Source organism: Synchiropus splendidus, chromosome 9 (assembly GCF_027744825.2).
Source record: "Synchiropus splendidus isolate RoL2022-P1 chromosome 9, RoL_Sspl_1.0, whole genome shotgun sequence".
NCBI lineage: Eukaryota > Metazoa > Chordata > Actinopteri > Syngnathiformes > Callionymidae > Synchiropus > Synchiropus splendidus.
This window is the reverse complement of record NC_071342.1, coordinates 12,118,010-12,133,977: the sequence shown is the minus strand read 5'-3', so window position 1 is coordinate 12,133,977 and position 15,968 is coordinate 12,118,010. Positions and strand designations below refer to the sequence as shown.

The following is a 15,968-nucleotide window of genomic DNA, read 5'->3' as shown; positions in this document are numbered from 1 at the left end:
CTGGCCAGCAGGAGACACCATCGCGTCATCTAACCGCCTGCTCTACCTTCCGTCGCTCTGCGACCGCAACTTGACGTCAGAACCCTGCGACGTGAGCTCAAACTTAGCGTTTGATGGAGAAGGCGGGAGTTAATTCAAGCCAAACTGTTCACAAAACCCGACGGGAGTCACTTCGACGAGAATGGACGATAAAGGCTGCTATGAAGAAACGAGCGGTCAGCAGGAACAAACCCAAGACACAAACCCGTTTAACTTCACGCCGCAGCTGATTCACCTGCACCGCAGTCATGAGTGGTTCGAGGACGGAGACATCCAGAGACACATGTACCTGCAAGATCTTTACATCCCGGAGGAGGAAAAGGCAGCCATTCGGTACCTGAATTTGTCTTTCACTGCGGGTTTTTCCTCTTCACCTTCGTCTCCAACACAACTTCCCTGCTTTTGCCATGTACTGTATGTAGACACATTTACGATGCATGTTTTACTGTCTACCTTTTCATCTAAATTGGTCATGTTAACACTAAAAAAAGCAGACTCACCCTATACGTTTCCCACAGGTAATCAAAGTCACATCGAAAGGAACGGGAACATAAACAAAAAAGTTCTCCCTCTAAGTCCCAGTTATCCTTGTATGTTGTTGAATTGCGTCTATATTTAGTTTGCTCCCACGAAAAGCTGTATGACACGTGTTCCTTCTTCATATTGTGTGAAGAACCTTAGACATTCATCAGATAAGCGAACCGAAAGAAGACTGTTAATATAGAAAAATTAAAGGAAGAATATAAATTATTAGCTTTGTTTTAGCGTCGTCTTTCCACACAAACTCTAATGGCTTGAGTTAAAAAAAGGTTTCCATATTTCTTAAAACCATCTTTTTTTACTTATTGAGTTTTATTTTCCATTTTTACCGTACCATATATATATATATATATATATATATATATATATATATATATATATATATATATATATATAAACTGATCTAGGAATAACCCGCTTGTTTCTGTACTTCATTATTCGGTATAGTACTATTTATTATTATATTCACTCATTCATCACTCACAGTTTACTATCGCTAGCAAATGTTTATTATTTATATGGCATTTGTCATTGATATTTATAGATGAATCTTCATAGAGCTTGTTGATCAGCTTGTATCTGACTGTTCCCGTTTTTTCTTTTATCTCAGTGTGTCAGAGTTCGGCTGTCACATCTCCGGCTGTAGTGCCGTTCACAGTACCTTGGAGGAGTATGAGCATCACTACAACTCCTTGCACAGACATGTCTGCTCTTCCTGTCATCGCGCCCTACCAACAGCCCGACTCCTCGACATACACATCCAAGAGTGGCATGACTCTCTTTTTACCATCCTCGCCCAGCGTCAAAACATGGTCAGCAGCCTTTTGTCTTTTACTGTACGTTACATTTAACACTATTTTCTCTGTGAAAGCATGTTTTCCGAGCAAAATATGTATAAATATTTGCATGTGTAGAAAGCATATGGTAAACAGCTCTGGCAGTTAAATGCTTTTTTACTTTAACTCTCAGATACATCCTCATTCTGCTCATGCGTTTTACATCTGGACATTTTTTGAAACAATATTCAGAACCCTATATCTCTTACAGTATCAGTGTTTGGTGGAGGGCTGTGAGGACAAGTTCAAGACCAGCGTTCACAGAAAGGATCATCTGATAAGGATTCATAAATATCCCCCGGATTTCAGATTTGATAAGAAGAAAAAAGACAGTGGGTGAGGATGCAAGTCCATTGAATGGACACTAGACTGCGCAATTTGCTCTGTTGTCTGTATATTGTTGATTTTTTTAGCTGTAGAAATAAAAAAAAATGATCATTGATTTAATCGAATTATTATTATTACAAAATTGCAAAATATGAACCATTTGTTTGCTTGCTAACAGAAAGAAAGAGAAGAAACACAAGCAGCAAAATGACACTGCAATGGAGGTAGTGAACACTGTGCGTGAATCTGCTGCTGCTGCCAGTTTATCCCCCAAACCTGAGGAAATGGAATCTATGGAGACACACTCTTCCAGAGAAGATGATGAAGCAAAGCTGGACACTTTTACAGCGGTCGATATTTCGAACAGGATGAGTGCGGAACCTCAGAAGCCTCAGTATTCGTACAGGTGCGTCTCTAAATGCTCTCGGAGCACCTTTACATGCTGGTACATTTGTAGAAGCGTATCATTTATTTATTTTAATTTTGATAATTCAAACATGCCTCTCTTTTCAAACCAAAAGTGTAACATTGCTGACTTTGTTGTCTTTGCTTAGCAGTTACAAGGGTTTATTGATGAATAATGAAACCTGCTGAACTGAGTACAATTTGATATGATGCAGCCATAATTAATAATAATATTTCCAGGATCCCGGCGAACGTGTGTTTTGGCCATGGATCCATCCGAGGCTTCAGAGGACGCAGAGGAAGAAGGAAATAAATCGCCTCACTGTGTCATTTTATTCTCCCAAATAAATTATTTTGCCTACACTTTTATTTGTGTTTGCCTTTATTCAGAATAATAGAAAAATAATCTTTCATTCATTAAAAACAAATGAAAAAAAAAAGAAATCATCTCCCGTGGACAAGTACAAATTCAGAATTCATTTAATAGATCTGAAAAGGTTCTCACTCAACATATATAAAATTCACTTTACATTTTTACATGTCTGACTGGTGAATCCATCAGCAGTGTTTATAGGCACAAAGAACAGTTATTTACACAATATAAGGCTTTTGTTCTTTGGGGGGACCAATTCTAGTGAAAAAAAGGATTAAATCACCCTCAAATATTCATCAAGATTAAAAACAATGAAGCAGTTTGAAATGGTTTGTCATAATAGAACTTCGAGCAAAGCTAAAAAATAAAATAAAATTATAAATACGTGATGATATAATTCGGGAATAACGACTTTAATTGCTTATTTTGAGCCCAAAGCTTAGCTCACTAATTGCGCGCCCTGGAAAACAACCGTTTGTTAATAAATTAAAAACGAAGTTGGCAGAAAAAAAACCTTTCGAGTCCGTGCAGGAGATGGGCAACTTGTGTGATAGTATGCGAAGGTGAAATTTCAATTATTTGGGGACGAACGATCAAGATTTAAATTGATAAATGCAGGCATCGTCGCTTACTGGACCATTCTATTTTCCGGGGCTCTAAAGGCGTGGTGCTTCCGATAGTCGTGTTATGATAAGTAGTACATCCCATAAGGTCCACTGAAAAGTCCGGGGACGGGCATCGCAGGCCGAGCTCCGTACAGGGCCGGCGCGGCGCTCAGAGGGAAGGGGATGGCGAAGGCCGCCGGCAGCAGCGGTTTAGCGGCCAGTTTCAGCTTCTCCAGCTCGGCCTCCTGCAGTCTCTTGGCCTTTGCTCGGCGGTTCTGGAACCAGATCTTGACCTGGGTCTCTGTGAGGCTGAGGGAGTTGGAGAACTCGGCTCTCTCCGCGATGGAGAGGTATTGTTTCTGCCGGAACTTCCTCTCCAGCGAGAGCAGCTGAGTGGTCGTGAAGGGGGTTCTGGGCTTCCTGTTGTTCTTGTGTTTGCGCAGGTTGCAGCCTGTTGGGCTGGGAAGTCCTGGAGGGAGAAAAGGGCATGAATGTAATAAGACGCGTCTTTGATGTGTTCGTCCTAAAAAACAACTCCTGAGGTTAAGACTGAAAAAGTAAACTTGAAGGACCGTCTCACTAAAGTTCTCTTACCGCCGACACTACCTAAATAAAAATGTATAATTCCAAAAATCTATTTCATGAATGTGGAAAAATCAATATCAGACATGAACACAACATAATATTCTCAATATTCTCAGTGGAAGCTATTCATCTCTCAAATACTTAAATGAACCACATCAACTCAACGCTGCTTTAGATGAATTTTAATAATAACGCGTACAGTTGTTTTGGAAACTCCCCCACAGATCAAAGCTAGAGAAGACTAAATAGCAACATTTTATAAACGTTATAATAAAATTAAAAGCATGTAGACAAAAGCTGCGCATTTAAACTACGCCGAATAATGCGACTCAGCAGGGCACGCGAGTTGGCGAACGTGCGCGTGACTGAGCACTTCACTCATCGCCACTATCACTAACTTTAACTCACTTGAATAAGAGGTTTGAAACCAGGCGTTGGTCTCGTTCAGGTCCATCTTCTCAGTTTTGCTTTGACAGAGCCTCGCAGGTGAGACGCACTCGCTGTCCTCCGTCCTCAGAGCGGCTTCAGCGAAACTGCGCGTCGGTTTCTTGTCTGAAATGAGTGACTCCACGCTGAACGGCAGCTCGGAACTTTTGCTTCTACATCTCCGCACAGGCGACTGGTCGTCAGGTCCGGCCGTGCGCTCCTCCGCCGAGGTCTCTCCCGGAGCAGCTGAGGCTGGAGATCCCTGCGCAGGATTCATGACGCACGACTGCGGTGCCATACAACCACTTTCCCCAAAACACTCGCTCCCTGTGAGACGGCTTCTGTGTCACTGTCCGCTTCTTAAGTTCCTCTCCCGCATGTAGATGCAGCCTCTCCTCGGTGTCGGCGCAGTGCCGGGACTTCCTTTCACATCTCGACCCTATCTGTCAGTGTCCACGTGACTCCTCCCCCCGCTCTCTGGTTGGACAAGAAGTTTTTTAATGTCCCGTTGGTTGTTCATCCCGCAAAGTTGGGGTGATGTTTACCGGCAGTCCCAAGACTTTTTAATCAATAACGTATTTCAAAATACTATTAAAACACACTATTTGTCAGTCAAGAATCCACAAAATACATCATTTATTACAGTGCGTTACATAAATGAAACGCAACTCAGCTCCGTTTGGTTAAAACATGGGCCTGCGGGCCAATTAAGGCCCACAGAACAGTACTATGCGGCCCTCCACCGGCAGGCTTTTAACTTAATTTTGAGACCGGGTGACTATATTTGGGGCTCCAAAATTACATTAACCAAAAAAAAAAAAAAAAAGAACCTATAAATGCTGAACACACCAGATTTAAAAACACAATGTACACATCTGGGAAAAATAATGTGAGTAAACTCTCATTTGTAGTGACCACTAGCACGTCGTGTCATAGTACACAGCACTGCTCTATAGTTTTAGAAGCATATTTCAAAGCGTATTTCCTCAGATGACCTAGTGAGCAACCTGTTGAACAAAGCTTATCTCTGTGTTAATGAAATCCAGGGGGATGTTTACGGTGCTCTTTGTACTCTTAAGAGTTATTATCACAGTAAATTGTTGCCTAAATTAAATTATCCATGCCCATGTACTGGCCTGTATTTCAACCCATTGTCTTTATTGTCTGCCGGCCCTTTGAGAGATGGCGAAACCCCAAATCAAAGTGTAAGAAGCCCATTGAAGAGGCCAGACTAAATTGGTCATGTTTTTCTGCTCTGCGGATCACGTCAAATAATTTTCAGTGAAACCTAATATGTGAGGCTTTTTCTTTCTTATGGGAAGCTTTTGTTGTCGCACACTGGCTGTCTGTCTCCAGGACAATTCAGGCTGCGTTCCTCTCCCCGAGGTACATTTCTGCCTTGATCCTGCTGTGACTGGCGCCCGTCTGCTCCCTCTCTCTCTGTGTGTGACAGTGATGGATCGCTGGGTAACCATACACGTTCTCAATTACTGTAATTTAGTGCCCAACAACACAATTTTCTCCTTTATTTAAAGTGAATATCACAGCTTTAGCTTGATCCCTTTTTCTAATGTGTTTTGTTCCCCTTCATTTTATCATAATCGGCGTAATGTGTGGTTACTCTCTCCTCAGTCTCTCATCATGGGACAGGAATACAAATAGAATTATCTATTATTAAGGATTGTGGCAGCTCAAACCTGCTTGTTGTTCTGTTGAGCAGGGCAAAATACAACCATAGACCGAAATATTATGACCACCTGCTTGTAGTTGTGTCAATAAAAATCTTTAAGAACACTCATTTAGTGTTTCCAGTTTTTTAAACTGGAAAAGGAACTATAACATGGCCACGAGGTCCTGCCCTGCTCATCGCTGTAATGTTATTGTTGAATGGTCTTAGTTCAAGCAAACAGCAAGAGAGTGAAAGTCAGCTGAAGTCGAATCCACTGACGGAAGTGATTACTGAAGAATTTACCTTCTTAAACCAGCATGTTTTAGCAGGTATGATAGACTCACTCTCTTTCATTGGGCCAGCATGCCGCCGTCCCCAGCTATTCCTCGGTGAGGGGGCTGCCGTCATCTGGCGTACACATTCATAAAACACGCAGCAGGATGCTCAAAGGGAAAATGAGAGACTTGGCTGACGGAGTGTGGAAGAACATAATCTGGTGTCGGAGTTGACCTGCCGTCGCTGCTATGCCCAATATCATTCGCCTCATCACTTAATGTGGTTTGGGTTGCCACACACGTTTCATACATGCTGTTTATGTGAGTACACCGCCACAGTGGCCGGAGCAGGTCACTCTCACCTTGTCAGCCTGTGGGTACTATATTTCCATGACTCATCAGAAAGCTTTTTTCCCCCCATAAAGCAAAGAGGAATCACTTTGATAACATTATAATAATACTGTTTTGGCTTTTCAGAAAGATTAAAGCTATGTTATTTATTTATTTTTGTGTATTTTTTGTGTACTTTAACTCAAAATGGACATTGACAATGCATTAGCCTCAAAGCAAAAAAAAATTGTAAAGACAGTAACATACACGCGTGAAAGTAAGTTTTTAAAAAAAAGAAAAGAAAACTGAAAAAAAAACATTGGTTGTAAAAAAAGAAACATGGACAGGAATTAATGTGGACAACTGAACATAGTGTACATGGATTGAAGACAGCAAAAGACAACAACTCTAATAACAAACAGACAAGAAGCATGGTTAGAAGTGGTTTTCATCGGAAGTGAGAAGCAGGTCAGGAGTGAGTCTTGTCAGAGGGACAGGCCATACTGGAACAAAGTACTCTCTTTTTATGTAGTTGATACATCACTGCAAGTCTTGCAGAGCTGCATGGATCGTAAACGTCTTGTTCTCTCTTCACGCGTGACCTCAGCACTCAATGAAGTGGAACCAAGCCTCTACTCTGAAATTCATCTTGGACAGTCCTCCATTCTTCCGCGAGCCCACTGGGATTCCTTAAATACTTGTTACATTAATGACTGACATCATGAAGTGGCGTGCATGCGCTCACTTGGCGAGCGTCCGACGCGCTCAGGCCCGGTCACGCCAATCCGCCCAGAGAAGAGTCAGACATCCCGAGGTCCTGCTTAGATGTTTCTCCTTATCTTGATCAGAGCCGGAGGGGAATCACAGCAGCACGTCTGCTTTGATTACCGGTTTCATCTTTTGCACCATCAGCATGTTGTGTCAAGTGAGCTGCTACTTGATCTAAGCCCATACAAGGTCAGGGCTAACCTGCCGACCCCAGCTGTGAGGAATGTCGCTTCTTCTATCAGTTGCAGACCCTCATTAAGGGCTTTTTTTTCTCTCTTCCTCAAAGGGCCTCTGGTGGAGCCGTATTGGATATCACATGGAAACATTTAGGATTTCATTGCTTTTCTTAGAGACACGATGAGGACACATTCGTTGGGTTTCATGAGATTGAAGGGTGTAGGTCTGAACTAGAGTCATTGGTGAAAAGCTGTGGAGAATATTTGCTGGGAATCATTGATCCTGGTCTTAAACATCAAACAGGAGTTAAGCTAGTAATTGCTAATGGGGTAAAGTGGTAAAATTGGGCTAAGAGCTCTGAAATAATCTCCAAGTCAGAGTGACAGCAATCGTGCAGAAAACCAAGAAAAGACCCATTTTGGAAATTTGAACACCAAAAAAAAAAGCACCCAGAGAGTGCAGACCTCCACCAAGCTTTTTACCTATGTAGTTTGGATTAGATTAGATTGATCGCAGTGAGCTAAATAGGACAGTAAGGGGCACTAGCGTTATGCTTCTCACTCACACAAACCACACGCTCCTGGACCTGTTTGTGGAAAACACTGCCAAATTTAGCCCTCAACCCCATTATCAACATTTAGTAAAACATTATTTTTCTATTTACTATTTTTTACGGAGCCCTGGAAGTGACATGCCATGACTTTATTATTATTTTTTATCTCGAGATATTTTTTACCTCATGATAATTTGTGTTTTTATCCGGAGATACAATTGTCAATGTCAGCGCATGCGTAACTGGCAAAGCATTTTGTTTACATCCACCTGTAACCACTATGCCTCCTATGGCTTCGTAACTGTCTACGTTGTCAGTCGCTGTCTGCAAGTCAGTGTGTTTTTGGCACTCTGATCAAGTTCTTTCTACTCAAAATAATACCACGTGTGGCTAAGCTACACGTATTACGCATCCCCTGGAAGTGACAAGCATGACTTTATTTTTTTTTTTATCCCACGATAAAAATTATCTTGAAATACTAATTATCGCGATATAACAGTTATCTCAAGATAAAGATTATCGCAAGATAACTGTTATCTATAGATACCTATATATTGCTGACAGTGTTGTGAAATCCTCTCTTTCTTTGTTTCTTCTCATATTAGCATTCAACGGTTAGCTGGCCAGCTGCTTCGTCTGGCTTCAAACAAATAAGCCGCCATCTTTGAGTAGCGGCCAGTTTTGGACGTGAAACGTGTTTGCAGTTTTCACCGATGGAACGTCTCTCCATCCTCTCTTGTTTCATTTTGATTTTTAAATTTGCAATATATCACACAAATGTGACACAATGTCACAATACGATTTTCTGCTCAGCAGAAACAGGAACCCACTGACACTTTAAGTACCGTATGATGGACTGTTGACTACGTAAGTGCGTGTCATTCACTACGTTGATGTTACTGGGTGAAGTGTTGAGCGCCACCAAGTGTTATAATACATCCTACACTGGTTTTGGTGACAGGCCGACGGGTCCCACATGGCGTCAAACACAGATGAGCAGAGTGTAAGGCTGACCAGTCGGACTGTCCTGCAGATGGAGGTGACAACAGGTGCACACAGAGATACTGGTGCTTCTTTGTTGGAGAGGAACACGATCGACACCCATTTGGAGTCTGCCTCTTTGTGAGTGAGCTCAGCGGTGACAGTGGTGCAGGGCCTCAGATGGCAGCTCAGACTAAATGGAGGTTGGAATATTAAACTCTTTTGGGGTCTACGAATGGGAAATAATCAAAAACTCTTTCTTGTCTGGATCATTTTTGGAGCTTTTAGTTGATGAAGAGATGAAAGCAGAGGAGGCGCAGGGGACGTCCGTGGCCTTGTGCAGAAACCCGACACACTCACAAATGGAGCGTCTCTCAGCGCTTGGGACTGGAATAAATGAGAGCAGCGCTGCAGCTTTCACAGCAGGACATGGATGTCTGAAGTGACCCGACAGTGTTTGTGGACAATATGCGGTGGATTATTTAACCACATCATGTGTTAAAGTCATCATTCTCACTCAGCTTCCTGTCACTGTGGACTTGATTTCTGTCAGTTGAGATGAGTAAGAAAGTAACAGGTCAATCACAGGGAGGTCTGCCAAGGATTTAGCCATTAGCTTAGCCACTTAGCATTTATGGCATTTGACTGTTTATTTGTTTATATTTAGTATATATATTTTTTTGTTGTTGTTGTACATCTTTCTGATAAGTATTTATCTCATATTTATTTATTTTTGGACATATAGTTTTTGTTTTTGGAAACCGGAGTCCTCACAAAGTGATATGTTTTTGTGCAATGACAATAAAGAAAGTCTAAGTCTAATATATAGGATGGGAAGAGAGAGAGAGAGAGACCCACAGCCTTTGTAATAAACCGTAACATTTGTGACTCACCATATATATATATACCTGTATATATATATGTATATAGGTGTCTAACACATCAGTGAAAGGATTCTTTGAGTTGACTTCCAAAACTCAAGGTCTAGGGGCCACTGTGGCCCGTCAGAGCAATGGTACGTTCTCAACAAACTTTCTGGAAACAACAGACTCAGATGAAGATGGATGTCCCACAGATAAATACACTGAATTTCACCTTGTGGAATTAAAAAACTGAGAAATATCGCCTTCTGTCTAGATTCATATTTTTTGTGTAAGATACCGACTGCAGAATAAATACATATTTAGTCCTGCCCAAAAAGATATGTACATATGGCAGCTTCATAATTTAATCACTGAAATGCGCTCATACTACTAAGTCTCATAATACACTGCAACAGTTAATTGTGAAATGTATTTTTTGTTTTGTTGCACCTTTTCTCTTGTGTGTGACGCATCAGCGCGAGAAACTACATCAAGGGCAACTCACCAGAGGCCATGCATGATTTTAGCACAACTTGCTAGCCTACTAATGTATGAATGTTGAATTATTTAGAATTGTTTCCCGTATGTAGCATTGGAACAATGACATGGCACACTTTTACGATTTCATGCTTTGCAGTTGAGGGTTCATCTAGTTCAGCCTGGAATGTCTGTAGACCCTGAAACAGATCATGCTGACCATGACGGAAAAGTAAAACAAGTCGGGTTGTACTTACACAGAATATCAATGTTGAGTGTTTTACAGAAAATTTGTGATCAGCTTTTTTCCATTGTCTAATTTCGAGTGGTTAAAACGCAATAGTCTGAGTGTCTGTGTCCAAATGTGTGATTAATATCTTCAGCCAGCTTCTGAGTGACTCTCATTGATTGTGTCGGTGAATTGCGGCGTCACCATCAAACAGAAGCTCTGAAGTTGTCGGCCTCAAGAGTCAAAACTGGAACAAATTGGGGTTACATGCTTCGCTCAGGGACGTTTTGGCGCCGGCTCTTGGTGGTGGGAAACATCCTTTAGTGCTCTCTTCCTCTGTGATCCGGTACAATGTGGTGGACACATGACTGCGGAGCAAAGCTGCCGATCTTGTCTTTTAAATCGGCACTAAAATATAGTTTAATTGAAACGCATTTAGAATGGCATCTCTGAGTGTGTGAGAATGCCAAGGCGCCTTTGTGGTCTCAGCACACTGACAGCCTGAACAAATATGTTGAGTTGATTCCTGGGAGATTACAATAGATTCCACGTCGTCTCGGGAAGCTCTGAAAGACATGGGAGTGCAGGGCAGAGGCCCCTGGATAAACAGACATTAAACTCTCTCTTATGAGGGAAACTGTTGAGCTAGTTGCAAAGTAAGAAGAGCTCAGGTCTCTGGGTTTACCTGCGCAGCTTTTAAAGGCTGGAAAAGACAGATAAGTCGGCGGTGGGACAGAGGGAGGAAGACTTGAGAAGGGAGGGATGAGGGAGAAGATGAAAGCTTTGTTGTGTTGATGCTTAATGAGCTGGAAAACACAATTGAACTCCTCTGGCTGTGGAAATCGCTGTGAGGGCATCGTAAATTAGCAGCGGTGTGGGAGCTAGCCTGCTGACAGAAAAGAGGCTTTGTGCGGCGACATCACTCGCCGATCAATACCCAACTCTCCCACCTGTTGATTCATCGCGCAGCTTCACGTACAAGCTGTGGCTCTGAGAAAGGAACATATAAGAGTCGGACGGCTTGAACCCAGGTCTGATATTCGGTGAACTCCAGAGGCTGACTCTTCATTCTGGCTTCGCAGGCTTGGCACATGCCTTCTGTTACTAAGTGGCTTCATATTGAAAAGCTCTGTGGCGGCTATTTTCTCTCCCACCGGGTGCCAGCCTCTCTGTCCTGGCAGCTGCTGGGCTTCAGAATAGACCCATAGACTGGCCTCTGCAGGTGAGCTGCACGGCCAAAACAGGGCCCCTCAAAGGCCTTTTCAGCGCCTCAATAGGAAACTGACTCGGGGAGAGAGGAGCCGACACACAATGGCCGCCTTTTCTGGACACAGAGAAGATGGAGATGAGCTGTTGGGGTGCTGCTATAGTGCTGCTGATAGCCATGTCGAGGAGAGGATGGCTTCTCCTGATAAGCAGGCGTGGCTCTTTTTCACAAATCTTCCCTGAGAGATCTTCCGTTTTTAGTGTCACTGCTTCGTCATTGAACATCTCACATCCGGGTTTCAGCTTAGTCTGCTTCATTTGCTTTACTGGGGCCTGAAACAGCGCCTTCTCTCCCTGGACGTCGTTTTTTGTGTGCACATTTATGGTCTAAAACACATTCCTAGCTGACCTTAAAAACATGCAGTGGTCTACGTAACTTTCCAATATACCAGAGGTGGGCCAGGTTATATATTGAGACCATCGATAGGGGCCATCAAACCCAAAGAAAAGAGGGTCAGAGAAAATTTAAAATAAAAATCAAGTGATGATGTCAGGCATGAAATTACACTTTAGAAATGCACAGAAAATGTTGGCTTGTTGAGTTTTGTCTAATTTAAACCACATTCCATTTAAAGATTCGCTGTGTTTCATACATTTCAGAATCTACTTTCAATTCTGATGTATTTTAAGAGACAAGAAATACTCCTAAAATAGCCAACCGAAAAGACGAACTATTCCGAAAAATAATCAAATGACAAACTTATGTTTCACTTGAATCATAATGAACAAAAAACAATGCACTAGACAAAAATGTCAGAGACAACAACAATGTCAGTTTTATAGTCTGACTCCAGGAGGGCCACATAAATACATTGAAAGGGCCGCATTTGGCCCCGGTCTGCAATATACCGTACCCTTTAGTCATGGCTCTGGCTTCTTGTTTCATAATGTGGTGGTAATGTTTTGCCTGGAGGAGAATGGAAAAAAATATATGCGTGACCCTACAGTAATATTGCTTGATGTTGAGCAGTGTTGGGGCGCAGCTCAAAAGAACACTTATGCATGATTCGATTTTGGTGATGCTCATGAGTCATCTGCGAATTTAGGAAGGTATGGAAGGCTTCTTCTGCTCTTGAGTACAGCTTCATTCAGAGCTAGCAAGATTTTGACTTGCACAACGACACTGTGCACAACCCCTTAATGTTTTAGTGTTGGTTGATACCATTATTGACACATAGAACACAGGAGTGCTACTGACCTACAGCTACTACCATTTGGTCCTGAGGCTATAGCCACAGTTACGTAACAGTGAAAACACCTCTTCATTTCTTCGGGCATAAATGGGTGATGTCGTTGCCGTAACTATGTCTGGTCATTGAGTGGCGGTGTATTTTTAGATGAGGGTTAGTGGGGGTCAGCACTTGGTGCATATACGCAATGCTTTTTCACCACTGTATAATGTATTGTATCACCACTGGTTTTGTGTGAGAATCGCTAGACAATATGCAGGACATACTTGTGTACCATCTATAAATCTGCCGTGGTTGTTATGAATACTGTGCATTAGCATTAATGCCTAGGACAGACCTGGGCAAAGTGCGGCCCAGGGGCCAAATGCGGCCCTTTGAATGTATTTACGTGGCCCTCCTGAAGTCAAACTATAAAACTGGCATTGTTGTTGTCTATAACATTTTTTGTCTTGTGCATTGTTTTTTGTTCATTATGATTCAAGTGAAACATAACTTTCTCGTTTGATTATTTTTCATAATTGTTCGTCGTATTTCTTGTCCCTTATTGAAATACATACACATTGAAAGTAGATTCTGAAATGTATGTTACACAGCCAGAATCTTTAAATGGAATGTGATTTAAATTAAATTTAACTCAACAAACCAACATTTTCAGTGCATTTTTAAAGTGTAATTTCATAACCAGACATGATGTCATCACTTGATTTTTATTTTAAAATTTTCTCTGACTCGCCTTTCTTTGGGCTTGACGGCCCCTATCAATGGTCATAATGTATAACCTGGCCCCTTGGGAAATTTAATTGTCCACCTCTGGCCTAGGTGATATACGCAAACTCCAACTGTTTCATATTTACACGACCCTGAAGCTGCTACTGTCACCCACTGTTCCCACTCTGGTACCTGTTGCCGTGTAAAGGAGCACAGGATCCGACTCTAAACAGTGGCGAATTCTATCATTTTCGTGAAAGACTGTGCTTCTGAGCGGCTTGAGTTTGAATGAATGAAGGAAACTACGTGTTTGCCTTGAGCCGACTCTATTCTGGAGTCGTGTTAATGATCTGATTGTACGCTGTTTTATAAAGCGACCGAGCTCCTGGGCGGAGGTTTGCTCCGTCTGCGCTTCTCTAGTTTAAGTCCGTGTGGATTTCATATGATACTCAAATCTCCCTGCTGATTGCAGAACTACTTCTTCTACGTTCTCCTTTGTTTTTATTTACATTTCTGCCTGGGTTCTAAGCACTGCGGTGGAGAGAGTGGAGCTGTCTGTTCTAACTCAGTTTGATGCTATCTCTGCCGTTCTTAGTTTTCCTCTCTTTTCTCTCCTGCGCTAATCAGTTCCACCCTGTTATTGCTGGCCTCAGGCCGTTGCTAAACTGCTTTCATAAGCATGAGACCAAAGCTGCTCAAATGTCTGCGAGACCCTTTAATTCCCCCTTGCACCCTCGGTCACACGGCGGCTGACCTAACAGCGGCGGCTGCCACCTTTATGGCACCTCTGCTCACTGATCTGGCGTCTCTCACACCTTCTTAAGCCAGGAGTCATTCCTCCCTCTGAAGTGGAGCCGCCCGCTCGGGAAAGGTTAAGTGGTGAAGACGGGCCTCTAATGGAATGAAGCAGAGCGGCTGACTGTGACCACGGCCCCCGGAGGACATTGAGCTCTCAGAAATGTGGAGGTTCAGCGCGAGCGCTCTGGCGTCCTCGTGTACTATTTGCTGCGAGGTTTGGAGAAGAAAGAAGCATTTCCTGCAGCCGGGCAGCTGGGAGTGATTTAGCGACATTAGTCAAATCCCATTCTGGCGGGCGTCTTTCCGCAGGGATAAGTTCACAGGGCTATGTAAACCAATAATGTAATAATAACCCTCTTAAGTGAGATTCTTCTTGTGTTGGATTATTTGAAAAGGACACGATGAGCATCATTATTGTATTAGTTTAATTTGAAAAGAACACTGTGACTTTTGGGCTCAACCTTTTGGTAGTACATTAAAATCTCACTTGTTGACATGTGTGAACGGTTCCTGAAACACAGAGAGAGGCCAATAAACCTCAGCCAGGCGAAGAGGAGACGACATCGCTTGCCAGTGTGAGGAAACACTGGTGACGGGTTTGTGAAGCTCAGGGAGAGACCTTCAGTTCTCACTACCCAGATGGGGCTCAGCTCCTTTATGTCGGAGGCCATGGTTCTCCGTTGGAGAAGGACGGAGATGACATGCTTCTCTGGAGTCCAACTGGGTCATGTTTGCTACTTAGGCGAGGGCACAGTGTGTGAGCTTCTTTGGTAATAGGACTGTATAGACATGTCATGCTGAAGAAAGAGCTGAGCTAAAAGACTTCACACACATATAGCCTACAATTTGGGGAGCTACATCTGGTTGAGACTCAAAGTAGAACTAGAAACCACCATGGTCTCCACCCTACACCTTTTTTTTCTTCAGTTGAACTGGGAACCGAGATGTGTGGGCCTCTTTACTTCAGTTGCTGCCCCCGCGACCCACATACTGAGGGACTGGATGATACCTAATGATTTATCGTACTTGTAGAGGAGGTGTATGGAAGGTTTTCCCACATTCAAATATTAGTGTTTACATACTCTGACAGGAGAGCTGTGTCTGATTATTAACAAATCTGCTAAGTGTGACTTATCACAGCAATACATCACGGAAGAGAAAGCGGCGTACAGATTGTCATCTGCCCACGTATCTGCTGCGAGCAGCCACATGTTTCTTCAATCAGGATGAAAGCGCAGCTCGGTTGTAACCAGATCTCTCTGTAGCAAACAGCTTTCCATCACGAAACAGCAGGATCTTCTTTTAACTCTCAAGAATTACGGCAGATGGAACCGTGACACGCAAACGGACACTGTCCCTGGAGTGACACCCACTATGGAAGTTTGGACTGACCCCCCCCTTGTGTGTGTGTGTGTGTCTCGCAACATCTGCAGCACCTGCACTGGTGCGTCACACCTGTAATCGTGTCGTCATGACGACAGGAAGAGCACCCCGCTGAGGCGCTCGGCTCTCGGCTTTGAGGTGGATTCTGTGCTGCTGGGGGTCAGA

The 15,968-nt window shown here is 43.0% G+C and overlaps 2 protein-coding genes across 2 annotated transcripts; one reads left to right on the top strand and one right to left on the bottom strand.

Annotated features, from left to right (window-relative positions):
* The first annotated feature begins 96 nt into the window (after positions 1 to 96).
* On the top strand, positions 97 to 3,564 carry znf511 (zinc finger protein 511). The gene is made up of 5 exons (XM_053875132.1): positions 97 to 372; positions 1,190 to 1,391; positions 1,627 to 1,751; positions 1,921 to 2,148; positions 2,388 to 3,564. Exons 1-5 carry the CDS (start codon positions 182 to 184, stop codon positions 2,458 to 2,460), a joined length of 819 nt encoding a protein of 272 aa, XP_053731107.1. The 5' UTR covers positions 97 to 181; the 3' UTR covers positions 2,461 to 3,564.
* msx3 (muscle segment homeobox 3) lies at positions 2,483 to 4,530 on the bottom strand. Its single transcript, XM_053875133.1, has 2 exons — positions 4,119 to 4,530; positions 2,483 to 3,594 (listed from the first exon to the last, which is right to left on the bottom strand). The coding sequence occupies exons 1-2, from the start codon at positions 4,432 to 4,434 to the stop codon at positions 3,206 to 3,208; spliced, it is 705 nt and encodes a 234-aa protein (XP_053731108.1). The 5' UTR covers positions 4,435 to 4,530; the 3' UTR covers positions 2,483 to 3,205.
* Positions 4,531 to 15,968: the final 11,438 nt, after the last annotated feature.